At 42.3% G+C, this 19,997-nt stretch overlaps 1 protein-coding gene across 2 annotated transcripts in view; it reads right to left on the reverse strand.

Moving 5' to 3' along the window:
* Window positions 1-19,997, reverse strand: part of LOC138528519 (cilia- and flagella-associated protein 337-like) — an 875,503-nt gene that overhangs the window by 695,141 nt on the left and 160,365 nt on the right. For both annotated transcript variants that reach the window (XM_069640251.1, XM_069640252.1), the window contains one exon: window positions 2,364-2,446. In XM_069640251.1, coding sequence (XP_069496352.1) covers window positions 2,364-2,446 — 83 coding nt within the window. The remainder of the gene's footprint in view (window positions 1-2,363; window positions 2,447-19,997) is intronic.

Genomic DNA, 19,997 nt, shown 5'->3' on the forward strand with positions numbered 1-19,997 from the left:
TCCAGGCGCATGTAATCCAGCCATTGTTGAACGGGTTGTTGTTTGGTGGGGGGACCAATGAGGACAAATTCGGTCTTTGTCAGCTTCAGTTTAAAGAAAGCATTTGACAACCATGATCGAATAGTAGCCAAGCATTTGTTGAGGTGAGCAATGTACTGGGGGCCACTCACCCTGAGGTACAGCTGAGTGTCATCAGCGTACTGATGGATGGCTATATTGGGGTCATTTAGAGGATTTCCCCAGGGTTCCATGTATAGATTGAAGATGATTGTGGAGAGAATAAAACCTTGTGGGACTGCGAGTCAGTGGGATCTGAATGAGCTGATCTGTACGACCAGATGCCTATCGGATTAGTAAAATGCAAACCATTTTAGGACAGTGCCAGAGAAACCCATCCTGTTAGCAAGGAGGGAGAGGAGTATTTGGTGATCAACTGTGGCAAAGACATAAGTCCCCAGTGTCGGTGAGTCTGAGCATATCTTCCACCACTTGGATGGTTGCAGTCTCAGTGCTGCATTTGGGGTGGACGCCAGAATGGTAATTGTGTAGGAGTTTAAGCTGGTCGATTTTGGCAAGTAGTTGGGTCGCAACTACTTCTCGATGAACGGGAGGCTCGATGTAGGTCTGTAGTTGGCCGGGTCCTCTGGGTCAAGCAAGGGTTTTTGAGAAGGGGTCCTATGAGACCTGTCTTCAGCAAGCCTGGGAGTGCGCCTTCACTAAAGGAGGCATTCACAATACATTGAGTATGTGAAGTGGTGGACAAGTGACTTGTTTAATGAGGGAGGCTGGGAGGAAGTAATCTGTGTAAATTGTGAGTTGGAGTGAAGCAAGTGTGTCTGAGAGATCCTTAGGAGAGAGAAGGCTGAATTCTGTCCTGGAGGGGAGTGCCCCAGGGGAGGGGGAATGGCTGGCAGTGCTATGCCTGGGTTTGAGGCCTCCATGTGACCTCTGATTTGATCAATTTTGTTAATGAGGCTGTTTATTCCATTGCATTTCTCTTGTGAAGCTGGCACCCCAGGGACAGGTGTGTGCTTGAGTGCTTGACTACTTCGAATAAGGCTTTGCTCCCGTTAGAGGCTGCCTCAATGGTGGAAGTGTAGTAAGCCGACTTAGCCTAGAGAACATATGTTCTGCATTGAGTGTGCAGGGATTTGAGGGATGAGAGATCCTCTAGGCTGGGGTCCTAGCATGGCTGCTTTTCAAGGGATCTGATAGAGCGTTTGTTTTCAGAGAGTTTGGGTGTGTACCAGGCTGCAGAACCTTTGACTTTGGTGCCACTAGACATTAGAGGTACGTGGGCATTCACTAGTTCTTTGGCAAGGAGGTTAAATGTATCCAGAAGGGCTGATGCATTCCCTGAGGGGAGGAATTTTGTGAACATTGTCTCTAATGTGTCTTGGCAGACATTCTTGAAGGATTGGCTCTCGATAACAGGGCATTTGGCCTGACCTTTGTGAGGCAACCTGGTGTGTGATATGATAATGGATGGAAATTGTGGCATGTCAAGTGGAAGGGGGTTGAGCATAAGAGGATCAAGCAGGAGTTGAAGACTAGTTAAGCGTGTGACCTTTGACAAGCATGGGGGAGAGGACGACCTGTTTAAGGACCACGGAGTAATCAGCGAAAATTGGGAGTCACGTAAGTGTTTTGCTGTTTGGAACTCAGGGATGGTAAATCCTCTGATGAGGATATTATTAGAGTAGAAAAATTGTTGTAGAGTAGGACTCTGTTGCAGAGGAGAGGAAGTTAGAAAGGTCATCAATGAAATACACACATTGTGCAGACCCATGCACTACTTTTTGAAAGAACACCTGGGCATCTGGAATATATAATTGACAGATCAAGGCCTCTCTTGTGGTTTTAAGCATGCATTGTACTTAACCAGAGTTGGTAATGAGCCGTCTATAGGTTACTGTGCATGCAATACGTCTTTGAATTCTGATTTTATTTAGCCAGAGCAAAACATCTAAGAAAAGAATGCAAATACTTTACTTTATCTTACACAGTATTTAATCAAGGTATAATCTATAAGATGCAAACTTTGAAGAATATTGTTTAGAATGTTAGCTTTTGGCTTCTGAATTCAACATGAACATTTTTATGATCTCATCTCTTCTCGTGGAATTGAATATAAGCCTAAGAATGCAGAGCAGAGTGCCACATGGCATTATTTAATGAATTGCTAGTTAAATTAAATATTACAATTTGCAAATGCAGAACATTCATTAGAGATGCCTGGCACCCTCCAAATACATATGTCATCAACAAATACACTCCAATGGAGCTAATGAAGTTTATGGATTTAGCGTAGAAGTGTTTGCAGTAGCATACCTTAATTACTGCTTGTATTGACACAAACCTACCCAGTAGCCAGCATTAACTTGTTGTACTGTGTCATTATCGTAAAATCTGTCACCCATTTAGGAGTTTTGTTGATGGGTTTTTCCTGTAAATTAGATTTTTGAATAACAGTTAGTAGTAGAATCAACTTCCGAAGCAAATTACATCAACAGGTTTTCATTTGTATCTGCATTCTTACCAAACTTTAAATCCATACATCTTTATGCATTAGAATCATTCATGATAAGCACACACCTTAGGCTGCTTCATTTGCAGTTTTCACAATTTTCATTTTAAGACATGTAGGGCTGTGCTTTTAATAGTCAAGTACTGTCAGCCTGTGAGTATCAGCACCATTTTGTCCGTGATAGGTGCTTATAAGTACTACTCTTTCATTGTGTTTGTTCAGCTTGATGTACACCTCTCTAGGCCAGGCTACTGTTCAAGACTGCATGTATCATCTACAATGCCGTCACGAGTAGCACGCTAGCTTACCTGGTGGCTAAGCTTCACATATTTGGTGGCGTGCAGTCCTAGTGCTCCAAATCGACCACCTGGCTCAAATCAGAACTTGTCCGCAAGAAGAGGACTGGCAAACAATCATTCTATGGTCATGCCCCCACCCTCTCAAAGTCGGTCACAGTATTGGCTCGGAATGCCCCCACAATTCTCCACCGTGGGAAGTACGAGGAAGTACTGTTTACTGGCATGCCGTGCTGACTGGAATTGCTTGGAAGTGTTATTGAGCATTCCTTGCTCATACGAAGCTACGTGATCTAAACTGACATTTCGGATGGAGGAAGTCTTTTTAGTGAACACCGTGGATTGCCTGATCTAGTGGCATTGAAAAAGGACTTTTTGGTTGGGTTCCGCCCCTGCGAATTGAGACGCCCATTTTCTCTGGCTACCTCCTACTTATTCCCAGCAGCCAGCGCACTCGCGCGTGCACTGTGGGAAGTACGACGAAGTACTGTTTACTGGCCTGCCGTGCTGACTGGAATTGCTTGGAAGTGTTATTGAGCATTCCTTGCTCATACGAAGCTACGTGATCTAAACTGACATTTCGGCTGGAGGAAGTCTTTTTAGTGAACACCGTGGATTTCCTGATCTAGTGGCATTGAAAAAGGTGACTTTCAATTATCTGTGTGTGCATAGCGTGTACGCTTGGTGTCTCCATCGTGCACGCTGGAAGCGCGTGTACGATGTGTACACTGTGTTCACAACATTAAGTCAGCGTGTATGCCGACGGAAACTCCAGCATATTCAATGGTTGTTTTCTTTCTTTTGTCTCCTTTTACTTAAGGACAGTTTGGTTGGGCTCTGCCCCTGTGAATTGAGATGCCCATTTTCTCTGGCTACCTCCTACTTATTCCCAGCAGCCAGCGCACTCGCGCGCGCACCGTGGGAAGTACGAGGAAGTACTGTTAACTGTTCGCTGTGCGGTGTGCGGTGGGCTGGCTGCTGGGAGGTAAGGTGGATTGATTTGGCTGACTGAGATTTATTTATGCAAACTGCTTGCTGATTTATCATGGTGAATGGTCTCCGTAGCGGGTGAAAAATCCACGTTAATATGAGCAATGTTGTAAATGGTCCATGGGGAACACAGGCAGGTAATGAGGAAATGGTGGATTCTGAGAGCGAGGAGAATAACTTATGTAATAAGGTGGGAACGTCTGTGTGTGTAGAAACCCAGGGGGATATGATCTGCCAAACAACACCACCCAAGATGGCTGAACAAGAGCTAAGAAATGAGATATCAGTGGAAAGCATTCCCAAGAACAACTCTGAGTCGACATTAGAGACCTTTAAGCTCAAAGCAATGAACCATGATTGTGAAAATGGGGTCATGGGTGCGGGCCTTGGAGAATAGCGGAATGGAGACCTATTAATGAAAATGGGTGTCACTAGCACGAAACCCAGATTCTCTGATGTCTCTATTATTGCTCCAGCAATTGAGGCACTGCTGGATAGGAGGATGCATTTTGTTTTTCTAGGGGGCCCTCCACCTCAATTAAAGCTAATAAGTACTGCATGGAGGATGTACATGTGCATATTGATCCTGACGAAGTACTCAGTATGAAGGCCCAGGTGCACACTTTTTTCGATGATCTAATTGTTAATAACGAGGTGAATAAGGAATTCAAAAGTTCAGAGACCAGTTCACCTTCAGAAGTAGAAATTCCCCCTGAAGTGATTCCTATTGAGTCTGGATTTATTCCGGTGATGGTACCTTCCCCTGTTGAACCACATTTAACCTTGTCTGATCTAGAAGGTGAAGTAGAACGTAACCTAATTGAGTACTCTGATATTGGAGCTGAGTTTCCGGTATTGTCCAGGATCCTTAATCTACTTGATAAAGGTAATGAACATACCCACGTCCAACTTGGATACTCACACAGTATGTTAACAGAGACTTCTTACAAAGGTCAACAGAATAGAGGGGTTATTGTTTACCTGTGAGGCTGTTGCGGTCCTCTCTAGTGGTAAACAAAGGGAGAGCCTCCCATTGAGCAATAAAGCCTCCCAAACTCCAGCTGACCCACGTTTGGGACCCAATGCGGTGACTACCTTTGCAGCAGTCGCTGCTTGTGATCCTAACAAAAATGATACGTCAGCTGCAGCAGAAATCAAACAGCTAACTGAGATGGTATCGGCTAATGCAGCGGCCATACAACAGATACTAGTCAGTATAATAAAGGTCAATCCGAGTGAACAACTGTTGGGTGCTCAGATGACCAGTGCTGAGGTGATGGCCGCACCGGTACCATCGACACCTAATCTTAAAAAAGTAGAACTTTTAGATAGCCCTTCAGCACTAACTAATTTAATTGACTTGGAAGATGAGGCACAGTTATGCCAGCAGGACTTGAGAACACTGAAAGTAAAAATGGTTGAGGAACAGGTTTATGAACCTGTCTTGTCAAGGAAACAGAAAAAAATGTTGCTGAGAGCCGTTAAACGTAAGATCAATCAAGCAAAAAACTTAAAATCAAGGAATAGTCAAATTCTGCCCAAAGACACTTTAGACTCACTAAAAGTTGATTCCAAGAACTTGTCCCATGAAGAGGAGAGGATTGATCTATTGCAACTTAGTAAAGAGTCAAGGGCCTTATTGAATATTGATGTAAAACAGAGTCCTTCGGACGTACGGAAGCCGCAGGATAACAATCATACAGGAAGAGATCTTGGGGGTAGTGCTCAGCGAGAGCACGATTGTTCTCCCAAACAAAGGCAAACAGATTTGACAAAGTTCTTTCCTGCTTTATATATGAAGAAGGCCTCTAATAAAATTAAGGTTGGAGGGACTAATAAAACCATGAAAAAAACAGTTGCGAATAAACCTACTCTAAGCAAATCTAAGATGTCACTTACAAATGGACAGGCAGACCAAGATCGGCCATTGATTAATCACTCGCCCCCCCGGGTGAGACCTTCTAATAGTGGCATCAAAGAATTTGTATCTAAATTAGCCACTGATGATGGGGATATAGCTGAAGAGCTGGGTTTGTCGCATGGCAAGAATAATGTGAATACGGGCCTGGATAGGTCTAAATCAGAAGCCCAAAGCCGGACTGATGAGGTATACTCTGAATTTTATTCTCATGACCATATGGCAAAAAAAGAGGTAATGTCCCTAACCCCCGAGATGCCATCTATTATGGGATGGGAAAGCAAGCAAGTAACCTCTGCAAAAACGAGCCTAAATCGCTCTGCAATGCTGAAGGTTTTTCAAGAAATCCCAGCGTTACGTACTATCAGAAGCAATGATATTGACTGGGTTCGTTTGGCACACAATAATCCCACGCGGATGATATGCGGCTATCAGTCACATATCATCACAAGATTGATTTGGGCACAACGAGAAGATCTGGAATTATTGGGACTACATCCCTGTCTCTTTAATACCGGCGAACTCGCAAAAATTTTCATTGCGACTGTTCCGGAACCCCTGCAGAGCCCTAACTTATCAGGTACTCAACCTCTGATTAATGAGGAGGTTTTGAAGCAATTTATGAACTTGGCAGCCTCCCTAACAGGTATGATGAGTATGTGGGCGTTGACTCCATCTGCCCCGCATACAAAAATGGGAGGAAAATAGGATGAAAATCCGGGGATTAATGTATTCTCTTGGAACTCCTGTGGAAGCTCTAATTTGAGGTTATGGAATGCGTCATTAGTTAGCGACAGCCCCCCAGGGATCTGTTTGATACAGGAAACTATGATCATGGGCGATGTAGTATCAGAAGGGTACGATTTATATCACCAGCCCGCGGTAAGAGGAGATCACGGCCGCCCTGCTGGAGGCCTTGCTATTTTGATTGATAAGCAGTTAAGATTAGAATCCTCTATTGTGTGGGCTGATGATGCTTTATTGGTGGTGGAAATTGTATGCAAAGATCCACCAGTGTGTCGAGATTTTTTGATTGTTAATCTATACTGGAATGAGGTCACAGTGTCTTTTGAAACAATTACCAATCGATTGAACCTTATCTTTGAACAGGTACTGATGCATAAATTAACTTTGAATGTAATAATTGGTGGTGATTTTAATTCCACATGTGTGGTGATAGATAAGAATGGGAAATATTCCACGCATGATCTGAAAAAAAAATCTCATGTAAATGGTTTAAAGTGGTTGGAATTCCTTATCTCATGGCACATACAAAGTGTCCCTTTTGAAATGGGAACTACCAGTATACTTGGGCAAGAGGGAACTGTTCGTCACTCATTGACTACATTTTTGTATCAACAGGACTGTTACAACTAATTGATCCAATAGTAATTCACAATCTACGGAGGGGGGATCATTTAGCTTTGAATGCTAAGCTTAGATTGAATATCACGAATTTTGGTAGTATTCCTATGCTAACTGCCATTGAATTTGATTGCGTAGGAGCATCGATTAAGTGGACCTCTAGTAGGTGTAATGAAGTTACCACTAAAATTCAAAATGATACCTTGATTATTACGAGTTATGTGTCTAGTGGAATCTCGTGTGTTATCGCTGAGATTCAGAATTCCATAAGAGTTGCACTCCATATGGCACTTTTGATGAAATCACCAGCCGCAAAGCCCACGATCTCGCATCGCCATCAGTTTAATTCAAAAGTAGTAGCACTAAGGAAAGAGAAATGCCAATTGCTCAGACAACTTAGCAAGAGTTATCCTACTACTATTGAATTTTATGAGAGCAAAGCTCATATCATCACGACCTATAAAAGATAACTACAATTGATGAAGCATGAACTGATTAATATGGACAATCAGAATTTAATCACTCTATTATTAAAGAATAATACCAGACAGGTGTGGGCTACTATGCGTACCCTGTTTGATAAGGCTGAGTCGATTGGAGAATCGGCAATATCTGCAGTAGTCTAGATGGCGTACATCAGAGCTAAATTTACCAAGCCAATTGCTTTTGGTGTCTATGGGGATAGTTTAATATTTAGGCCTACTGTTTATGGTTGTCCATGGACGATGGAAGATATAACTACGATCATTAGGAAATCCAAAGGGTCTCGAGCACCAGGTCCTGATGGTATTCCTCCCTGCCTGATTAAACTTAACTCGGATTTGTGGGCAAGAATCTTCAAAATAAAATTTGATGCTATTTATTCCTTGGGCTACATTCCGAATTCTTGGTGTACGGCCAATATCACCCCAATTTACAAAAAGGGTCCTATGAATGAACCGGCGAACTATAGGCTGATAGCGCTGATGGATGCTTCAGCTAAGATCTTTACTAGTCTACTACTCCAACATATCAATCGGCATATCATAAAGTTTAACCTTTTATCGAAATATCAGACTGGTTTTCGTCATCATATGGGCTGTCAACTCAATCCAACGCTCATTGTCAACTCAATCCAACGCTCATTGCTCATGTATACTAGCAGACTAGATCTTATAAGGCAGGGCCGGTATATATGGCGGCCCTGGATCTTACTGCTGCATTCGATTCTGTAATTAGACAATTACTATGGACAAAATTGATTAAATATGGTTTTCCGGTTCAGCTTGTTTCAATCATTGCTGCTCTCCACAAACAAACCACCTATCGAATTCGTTTGACAAAAAAGGGGGCATTTACCGATATTATTCCCACCGAAATCGGCCTCAAACAGGGATGCAATCTTGCTGCGGTCCTATTTAATTTATACTTATTAGATTTGGACGAGCAATGGAAGGATGCCATTATTTTTCCTGTCAAACTGGGGGCAATTGTGATTAATTGGCTGAGTTTTGCAGCTGATTTGTTATTTTTTGATAGGACCCCTTTTGGGTTACAGACTAAACTGGCATTGTTTCATTCTTTTGCCAGTAACCACAATCTAGAGATTAATCTAAAAAAATCCTTCATAGTCACGTTCATTGAAGGTCGAAAAAAAGCTATTAAATTCTCATGGGGTCTGAATGGTATTGCTATTCCTAGGTCCACTGCCATCCGCTATTTAGGCTATCATCTTGCAAGCTCATGTTCCAGTGAGGGGTGGAAGACAATTTTGTCTAATAAAGCAAAAGTGCTGACAATGCAGATGAAAATGATTTACCATCGATTGGGGAAATACTCAATGATTCCTACTATGAAATTTTACGCACAAAAGATCGAATCAATTCTATTGTACTCCCTAGATATATGCTTGTATGATGTGGAAAAAACTCTTGACGTGATCCAAGGTAAAATGTTGAAAACTGTATTGGGCTTGGCTTATTCCACCCCGAATGCTATTGTGTGTCATGAGCTAGGCTTAATACCGTTATCGGTGAAGTGGCATTGGCGACTACTTATGCACGGTTACCAGACATTTCGTCGAAAACAAATGGTCGACAGGACATTTGGTCGAAACCATTTGGTCAAAAACCAAATGGTCGATTTTGTTTTATTTTTTATTTTCCCCCCTCAACTCCTTTTTTTTCTAAAAAACCCTTTTTTTCCCCAAACTAAAACCTAAAAAATATATATATAAATAAAAAAAAAATTCGACCATTTGGTTTTTGACCAAATTCCGTCGACCAAATGACTTTCGACGAAGTGTCTTTCGACGAAATGTCCGGACACCCTTATGCACTATGGAAAAATACTAGCTCCCCCTAACGATTCCCTTTATGAAGATCTTGCAAATATGATAAAGAAAGGAGACCCTCCCTCCTTTCTAAAATTTAGGAACAGGATGGAGGAGTTGTTATCTAGCGCTATGATCACTCAGGATGATCTGGTACTGGGTTTGCCGTCATGCAAACTTAAATATTGTAGATACAATTGGTGCCTGTTGATCGAGAAAATTAATGAATACCAATCCTTTCGTCAATATGCGAAATTTACGAGGCAGTGGGGCTATCGACCTAAGTACCAGGTTATCTTTCCTTGTGATCAATCGAGGAAGAAGTATTTGAGATTTCGCTTGAATCAGTTACTTACTAACGAGAAACTGATGTCGTGGAAACGGGACAATAATAAACCAAATAATGGTCAATGCAGATTCTGTAATAGGAATAGCACCATTGAAACACTGAAACATCTCACCGTCTACTGTTCTTATTTTGAATCCACCAGAACTCATATATTTGGTAAACAGCTCTACACAGTATCTAGCCTAAGCAGAGAGTCTCTTTGGCAAAGATGTATGGCAGGTACAAATCAAAGCCTCATCATTTGTCTAACAAATTTTTTACTAATTCGTGAAAGAGAATTGTCTGAAAAGCTATTCATTTTCTCCGATGAAGAATCTAGATGTTAAGAGTAAGATCGCTTCATATAAGAGTGTTGTGACCCATAGCGTTTCTCAAGGTTAGAATTCTTATATGATTTTTGCACTTATGTTATTGGTTTTAGTAAAAGTGATTAGACTAAAGTAAATAGGACATGAAATGTTGATTTTATATGACTACCAAGTTGCACAGACGGTATTTTAAGTTTTGTTTTAGTTATTTAGGATATAGTGATTTGTAAGTAACGATTAAGATATGTTTTCTGTTATTTGTGATGTGATGTTTTATTTATAGTTTTTTATTTTGAAAAACTATCTTATGTTGAGATGTTATTTTCTCCTTATTATGTGCATATTGTTTTTGCTTATGATTTAAGTGTATTATGTGAGACATTGTTTTTGTTCTGTATGATTTGAAAGAATAATTGTAAAGGTTGTAAAACCATAAACAATAAAATAAAATAAAATAAAAAAAAATCTCCAAATTAACAAAGTCTCAAATGCCTTTTTCAAAAATACCCGACCAAGGACTAATCCCAATAGACACACAGACTGACACACAGACTACAACTCACTGTACTGCCTACTGGTAAAAGATGCCAGCCCAAGTGCTGGCTACTCATGGCCTGTACAGCACCCCACTGCTCTTGAGCTAGGTCTTTGCTTTAAAAAATAAAATGAAATACAAATAAAATAAGTTAAATATTCAAAGTATTACATTATTCTGGACTATCTCTGTCAGCCCATATACCAAGAAACGGTTGTGCTTCCAACTATCAGCAATTCATGTGATTAATGCGCCTCACCTTGGCTGCACAGCTCCTAATGTAGGGGGAATTTAACAAAAGCAATTATTTAGCTATCAACAGCCTACTTATCCTTAGAATGAGGAAAAATCTTATTTCAAACCAGATAATGATGGTAATATCTGTATATTAGTTCAAATACCCCACATCATGAATAATCAACCATTATGTGATATTAGAAAAATAATCCTGTCCAAAGGGAGATTAGAAAACATGTGTACATGATGTAAATCACTGGATCTATTTCTTCACTTGGGAATGAGTCAGTTAAAACGTGTTGCGTGGGCAATGTGTACCATGCACATGTCAAATAGTAAACATTTATTGGAGTTTCAAGTTTGATGAACTCAAACAACTCCTTATTGTTTTACATGATCTTATCCAGGTCGATGTTGAGATTACTATCCCATTCTTGAAGCAACAGCAGAAAGCGTTCAGTGAAACTGCTGAGTCTTGTGGCAGTGCTGCACATTTATTGCCAAAGGCACCTTCCCGCACACTGTGGGCATGCATGCTGCATGGTATGTCGCAGCCCACATGTTCTGTTGTGCTTGGTTAGGTGCTGCATGTGCTCAAGCAGGTTGCATCGCAGCACATTTCCCTGCCCACCACACCTGGAAAGAGACATGCGACAAAGGCATGGTTCTATGCAGCTGCCCACTTCTCTAACATCATTGCAGCTCTGAACTGCACGCAAGTCACATTAGTAGCTCCCCAGGCATTGGAAGAGGAATTCTGGAACAGGAAACAGCAACATTCCCTTAACATACAGATCACCTGTGATACAGACCTAACCCTGACCCACTGGACATGGATTCTGGGTAAGTACAATCACCATCAAACAACACATACAGGCTTCACACGTGAGAAGGGCAGGAATAAGGGGGAATTCACTTATTTGATGGCAATGAAATGCATGCCCTATCAGACCCCCCTGCATGAAGGACCTGCCCACAGACACATCACATAAGAATCACTTCACCACAGGACTAGACACTGCAGGACAACATCCGGGCCTGACAGAAATGCAAATATACAAAAGTGTAAACTAGAGGTACTATAATTCATTGGGAAACCATACCTTGATAGGGCACAGCGCATTCTCCTGTGCTAGATGACAGCGCAGAACTGGCAGGCAGTGATGTAATGAAGGCTACACCCCATGAATGCCATTTCCGCATGATCACTATCACAAGGTGCACAACATTATCAGAATGCATATCCGAGCATGTGCATGAGTGCCCATTGCTGAAGATCCACAGATAACCTGTTAATTGGCAATTCGGTTACAGCGCATGTCTGATACCTCTGGAGGGTCAGTGATTTGTGAAGCAGGGCATTCCCTTTGTGGCATTAACCATTGCCCTGTTCATTAAATAAAGCATTATATAATGAAGGGACAGAGAGCCACCTTATGAAAATTAAATATGCCATATGTAGAGTAGCTGACATGTTGATTATCAAGCCATGACTACTTGATATACTTGCTGATTGTTCTGCAGCCAACACCTATCTTCATTGCCTATGCAGGTGACTCTGGCTAACCACAGCTTCGTTGGCTGATGGCAACTGTTTGGAACCCATGGACAGCATAGTAGGAGACGTACAACGAGGCACACATAAGGAGCATAGTCTCCTTCAGACAGGAGGCATGCTAATGTTTAAGCCAGACAAGGTGGGCAAAACCTTTGTTGTGCGTGGCATGCTGCATACCCTTTCCATTGAGGGACATGTCATCCTACCCCCAGATGTTGAGATGGCACCCCCAGAGGATGATGATGACACACATGCTGGGGACCACTTGCTGCCATGCATTAACCATGATGAAGGCAAAAATAGACGTCTTGTGAGCCAAGAGCTGATTAAGAATTATATTTAAGGACATTTGATTGCACATACCTCCCACGATTGCATTTAGTCACATAGTAAATCTGTTACATCCACTCAAAGATGACTGTGATTGTATCTGTTCAAGTGTAAATGTGAATTTATTTGCATTCCAAAAAATACACTTGCCTTCCCACATCCCTCATCCCCAACACCCTTACTCTCCCACCTCCCTCAGCCCAACTCCCTTGCCCGCCCACATCCCTCATCCCCAACACCCTTACTCGCCCAGCTCACTCAGCCCAACTCCCTCGCCCTCCCACATCTCTCATCCCCAACACTCTTGCCCTCCCATCTCCTCTGTTCCTAGCATGAGTGTTACATGTACTGAAATCTCATTTGCATCGCCAATTCGGCATGCCAGACTGCTCAGCCTGCATGTGTGCCACAGTGCTTTGGGACTGACGATGGTGACTGTCAGGCTGGGAGCCTTCTGTGGAGGTTTTGAACCCTGGCCCTCGATATGCTGCAAGGTCATGAGCAGGGTACATTGCTTCCACACCTGCTGTTATAACCTCCGTCAGTTCTCTGAACTTCTGGCTCACCACTGTACTGAATGCTGTTGCTGCAGAGAGGTGATGACACTGCCTCTCCTTGCCCTAGCCATACGGCAGACTGATCCCTGCACAACATCCCTAATTGCCTTATGGTGTAGCAGCTGTTGCTCCTTATTCTCTGTGTGCCCCAGGAGAAGCTCAGTATTGTTGAGATCCTCCACCAGATCCCTTCATGGGTGTATTGTGGCATCCTTTCAGGGGTCTGGGCAGGGGTGAGGACTTGCTCATGTACCATCGCCTCTGACTACCTGCATCCAGTGATCCAATAAAATCATTATCAGTCCCTGTTTGTGTGTCGTAATGCTGGTGGCATTAGATCGATAGAACTGGTGATGAGGGAGAAAGAAGGGCCAAGAGAGTGGTTGTGAGTGTCATTCCATGGGTTGCTGGTGTGGTATTGGAGCAGTCACAAGTCTCCACAGGGGCATGCTGACAGCAGGTGGGGTTGTGACATCGGCTACAGTGTCGGTCATGGTGCTGGCTGGTGGTGATGCAGCCTTTGTGTCAGTGTAGGTGGTGGTCAGTGACCACAACTGCTGAAATTTAGTCAGTGTCGCTGGTGGTTGCAGAGGGCATGCTCGTGCTGGTGCCAGATGCTGTCTTGGCAGGGATGTTTCAGTGGGTACCATGACTGTGGGGTCCATGGGTAGAAGCAGAGGTGCCGGTGGTTATTATTGGCCCCTCCGTGCCATGTCCTTTTGACCCTGATGTGCTGGACCCGGATTCATCTGCTTGGGTGAGCTGTGAAACTGTTGGTTGATGAATGATATGCAGTCCCTCATCATGCAAAATGGAATATGCATAGCAAGACCAAGTCTAATTGGGTTATGGTGGGTTCATAGCCAATCATTGGTACACATGGCCTCTGAAATGTAAATCCTTGCAGCATGAGAGAGTTGACTTTCTTGTGTTGTCATGATCTTTGTTGTGATGTCCACCTTTTGGATTGCTCTGTGGAGTCAGAAAGGTGCTGCACCATCAAAAATGGGGACTTTGCCGCCATTTGCACGGGCCCTAATTGATAGGTACATTGCTCATCTGACATTTACATGGGCCAGGCCAGCTATTATCAATATTATTATTATTTTTATTATGATTATTATTATTATTATTATTATTATTATTATTATTATTATTTATAGCGTGCACAAACACTCAGAGGCAGCTTGGCACCAGTTACTGGTGATGGTGTTTTCAATGCGCGTCAATTGTTTTTTGCTGTTTTCAGAGAAGGGGTTTCAGCTGTTATGGCCATGGCCTGCCCTGATAGGTGCATCTCCAGACTGCATTAGGCCACATATCCTTAGATTCAATGGGGCGTTTCTATATTCAAAGTCATGTGGACATCGATAGCACATCTATGATGTTGCCCTAGCACTGGTCTGATTGCCTTTTGAGTTGTGCCTTGGCCTCACTATTGTGGACATCTGATTCTGGAGCCTGGAACATGCCTATGATTGGGAGTCAGGTCATGCATTCACATTCGAGAGGGCATTCCATCGCACCTGGCTCGGGTTGACTGGCTGCTCCAACCTCTGCTCCTTGGATTCCATCAATGTCAGTCATGTGGATAACACTGCTGGCCTTTTCCTCCTGCAGCGTCAGGTTGAGTGGCTTGAATGTGCCACCTCCTGTGGCATATGTCTCCCACTGATGGATTGAGTTACCTTCAGGTAATTCCACAACTTTCAACAATTTTCGTTGTCTCGGGGTATAGTGGTAACCACGACAACCTTCTCCTGTAGCGCTGTCCAGATACCCTGAACAGAGATTTTTCTTTTGTGTGCCACAAATAGCTCTTCAACATGGCTGACTACTCCTTACACAAGGACCTGTAGCTCTGCCTCACTGAATTAGGGCACCTTCACTTTGCTTTAGTCTCGAGGCATGTTTGACATTGCTTCCGCAGTTGGATGGCAACAGGAAATGGGTGATTCAGAATCGATTTGAGTTCTTAAAGATAGCTGCTCCTGAGCTTCTGTTTCGCAGCATAATGCTATTTCCTCTCTGCGCTAATTTCACAGCTGAATTTCTGTTCAGTGATTCATCCAATTTTCTTGCATCAACTCTAATTCCCTTGGAAATTGGAAGATGCACTGATCGGTGTTGGTTTTTGGTACTAGGTTTGAAAGATGGAATTACCATTACTGCTGATGTTTGAGGCGTGCATACATAAACTCATAACTTGGCGCTAATTTGGCTGAATGCCATGGCGGTGATGGTAATTACGGACAGCAGAATTAGCGCTGAATTTGCCACCATACTCATGATGAGGTCCCTTGGTATTTTGACCTTGGCCATAAGTAAATCCCTGTTGGCCACTATGTATAGCAGCGGGTACAAATCTTGTAAGCCTATTAGCCAAAATAGTACTGCAGATAGGTGAAATGCTATTGATGATAGAAGCATGAGACCTAGGGCTCATATACTACAGATGGAAAGTTTTTATTTTGGCCATGAAACATCCTAGATTTTCCACCTAACAGTAATGGCAAACAAGCAAAGTGGCAGCCTCGGACAATTGTTAATCCGCTCTTTCGTATGTTATTTGTTGCTGTTGCTTCAATATTAAATAAAATGTGAATTTATGTTATAAATATGTGTGCAAAGCATCCAATGTATATATATATATATATATATATATATATATATATATATATATATATATGTATATATATATATATATATATATATATATATATATATATATATATATATATATATATATATATATATATATATATATAAAAGTCAAAATCTGTCTGTGGGTTTGTGGCGGGATTGCTGGTTTTGTGGCTTGGTGAAGCATTGTTCCTTATACAATTCCACATTGTTTCACCAATTTAAACCAAAGGTTGCATAGTTACCTGTTAGGCACTCCGAACAATACTGGCTATATGACATTTGGACACCCAACCCCATTTCCCAGATTTCAGCACAAGTCAAAATGTGTTGGTGGGTTTGTGGCTTGGCGAAGCGTTGTTCCTTATACAATTCCACACCCTTTCACCAATCTGCACCAAATTGTGCATCATTACCTGTTAGGACCCTCTAGACATTACTGGCTACATGACATTTTGACACCCCACCCCTACACTGGATTCCACCAAAAGTTAAAATGTGTTTGTGAGTTTGTGGCTTTTTTGAAGCTTTGTTCCTTATCCAATTCGACGCTGTTTCAACAATCTGCACCACATTTTGCATAGTTAGCTGTTAAGACTGTTCAGACATTAGTGGCTACATGACATTTGGACACCCCAACCCTTTACCTGGATTTCAGCAAAAGTTACAATTTGTTTGTGGGCTTGTGTCCTGCCGACGAAGCCATAAACCATGTTCACCAGGAAAGAAAACAAAAAATGGATGAGAGGTGAATGGACCTGAGAGGCGAAGGTGAAGGCAGATAGCATTCCAGAAGTTTACACATTTTTTCTGCATCAGGTGATTTCCAGTGGATTTCTGCAAGATAGTGCCTGCTGACGAAGCCATGAACCATGTTCACCGGGAAGGGAAACAAAAAATGTTGTTTCTAAACAAGCTTTACAATGCTGTTAACCATGTTCATCGGGAAGGATTACAAAACGTTTTTGCCGCATCAGGTGAAATTACTTCTCCAGAGGATTTAACCTTTGAGATGGTGCCTGCCAACAAAGCCATAAACCATGTTCACCAGGAAGGGAAACAAAACAATGTTGTTTCTCAACTGGTCCCGACACATGGAAAAAAAACTCAACCACGTTTCAATGCCCAAGGATGCAGGGTTTACAAGATATTTGCACCGCATTGCACCACAACTAAATGCACCATGCCAGGGTGAGGAGGAACAGCGACTTACTGAATCATTCATTTTCAACAATTGATGAGAGTGTTATCATGCCTGTCTACAGAACTCTTTTGGAGAACGGGTAATTCTGCTAGTAGTTCATTAAAATGTATACACAATAAATGGGTGTGAAAAGAGTAATGTAATATTATAATCATTTTTTTGTTCACAGATGAAGGTTTTTGTATGACAGTTTAAGAAGAAGAAGAAGAAAAAGAAGATACAAATATGGAGAACATACATAAGCTGATTGACCAGTTCAAGCCTGATACTTCTAGACAAAGCACAGAAAAAGAGTGGAACAATGATTTAATCTGCCAAGAAGACAATTTAGCGGTTCCTCTATGTCCGGCAAAGACTAAACGTGATACAAAGAGAGCTAGTCATAAGACAATATCCAATCTGCTTGTGGGGTTTAGTAGTGTTGGGTGTTTACCAAGGACCATTCATCTGTCGCGTCTAGATAAAGGGTAAAAGCCAGTTTCACAATTCATGTAAATTGAAGTTCAATAAAACAAAACAGCAAAGAGCAGAGAAAGATGATATCACCAGCGGATAATACAGATAGTTCTATGAATATTCACTCGTTAGAGTGTTCAGGAAAAAGGTTCAGTGAATACAAAACCAATATGCTTTTTTGTGACATGCCTGCCCCAGCTGGAAGATCATTGTGTACAGCATCTACATTTGGCCTTGATACTCATGTTTGTCACTGTGCCCTTAAACTAGATGACAAACCCCTGCTTGCCATGCTGAGTACAGGCAATCCTATCACAAAAGATACCATTCACCATATTCATTGCTTCGTATTATTGTATAACAGAGAATGAGATAAAAAAACAACACAAGAAACTGTGATGACCAAATTAATCATGCTATTGCATTTGCAGAACTTACATGGTACTTCGAAGATGCTCAAACGGACAATGAAATCGCACCCATATTTAAACGTGTTGACCTATGCAATCTGCACAACTTGAGGATGAAACAACTTGGCAGTGATCTTTCAGGACGCATACATTCCACGAAACTGAAGAACAGTATACTTACTTACTTTCCTGAAATGGAAGCGCATAAGCAAGGCCGTCATGTAATGTTTACATTTAAAAATAATATTGGATTTGCACTGAACAAAGCATGATAATACAATGCAAATAGTGACGCTGTTCATCTTGCTAACACAGCAAATATAGTGAGAAGAGACATCTTTAAAATGAAAAATCTATTCAATTGAGCTTTTGGAAACAAGTGTCAGGAAGACTCGGTGCCAGCATCTCTGTTAGCAGTAGTTGCTAGGGTTATGAAAGGTACCATCATTAAAGCACAGTCAAATTCTTCAACAATGCCATAACCAATCCTCACGTTTGCACAGTGTGGGGAGGCGGAGTAAAGACCATGACTAGCAGGTGTCATGGTTGGGTCTGTAGACTTTTATTATAGAAAAACAATAAACCTATCTTTCTCTACTTCAAGAGGGGTTTCCCTGCCTCAACATAAGAAAGCCTGGGTGCACGCCAGGATGCCAATCAAAACTGTAATGTACACCGTCCTCTGTCTCAAATCCACTACTCTGTCCTCCTCACCACTATTCAACATAAACAATGTACAATCACATTTTTTACAGATCACCAGGAGAATGACTCTCTCTCCTGATGACATATTACACTTCCAAGTAGTTTCCACAGCGATCTCTTTCTTTAGGGTCTGATTTAACAATGTTTTAAGACTAGGAGAATGACTCCCTGCTTCTGGTCAACTTGGGAAAGTTCTTAAAACGGACTTCCCATGAACTACTGAAGGTTAATGTCCAGCTTTAAATCCCCTACCGAGCCTCCTGTGTCTCCTTTACCTGCTTGTCAGGGATAGCAGGTCAATGGTTCTTCCTGGGGCAGTGGCATGCTGCAACCGCTTCCTTTCCTTATGTTTTCTTTTGGCATGCCACTATGGTTCTGCTGGCCCTTCATCTCCTTGGTGTCAGCATAGTTGTTATACTAAAGGGTCCAACTTCCTGAGGTCACACAACCATTACTACGTCTCTAACTAACCTCCAGACCTGCTCTGGTATGGCCTGCTAAGGACTTCCGTAGTTCTCTGCTGGCATTCTTCACACCGCCAAACTGCTCTGCAACGTCACTGCAGTTTTCTTCCCCGGTTTGAATCTCCCAGGCTTCACAGGTTCTGCACCTGCTGCTCTCTCCAGGGTCTCTCTCCTTTTGTTCTTCTTTGCTTTCCATTTGATATAGTTGACTCCACTCTTCTGTAACATCAACTCCATGTTGCAATGTTTCAGCAGCAATATTCATGCCTCCCTGAGGCCACTTCACAGTATTTAGTGGAGTCTGCATATTGTTAACCCACATGTTTCCCCCACTCCTCCTCATCCCAGTATTCTCAACACTTGTGAGATTAGTGACTTTAGCATAACACATATTATCTCTGTCAATTGGGGAGGAGGGAGGAGACAACCAGGGTAGGGTATTTTGGGATAGGGTGTTAGGGAGGGTTTTCCCCAGGTGTACGTCCTTGTCCCCAGAAGCGGAGTTTGTCCCTGTGACGTCCTCCCACTTTTTACTACCCATTGGGGGAATATCAGGTAGCTGCCTCACCTCGCTAGCCTTACCAGGAAGGGTTCCACCATGGGGAGAAGTAACATCATCCCATGATTCATTAAAACAGTTACTAATGTACAACAGTTTGGTGAGACGTCATCAGTATTAGTCTGAAAGAGCCTTCAGGCACAACCAAGAATGGGAAACTCCTTTGCCTATCTGCTTAGTTATTTTAATCCATACAAGAACTCGCAAGTGTGAACTTGTTGAAATCCTGCATGAGCTCGGGTTAACCATATGATATGACCATGTGCTACACATCT

The sequence above is a fragment of the Ambystoma mexicanum genome, chromosome 7q, assembly GCF_040938575.1.
Source record: "Ambystoma mexicanum isolate Mex_15411 chromosome 7q, UKY_AmexF1_1, whole genome shotgun sequence".
NCBI lineage: Eukaryota > Metazoa > Chordata > Amphibia > Caudata > Ambystomatidae > Ambystoma > Ambystoma mexicanum.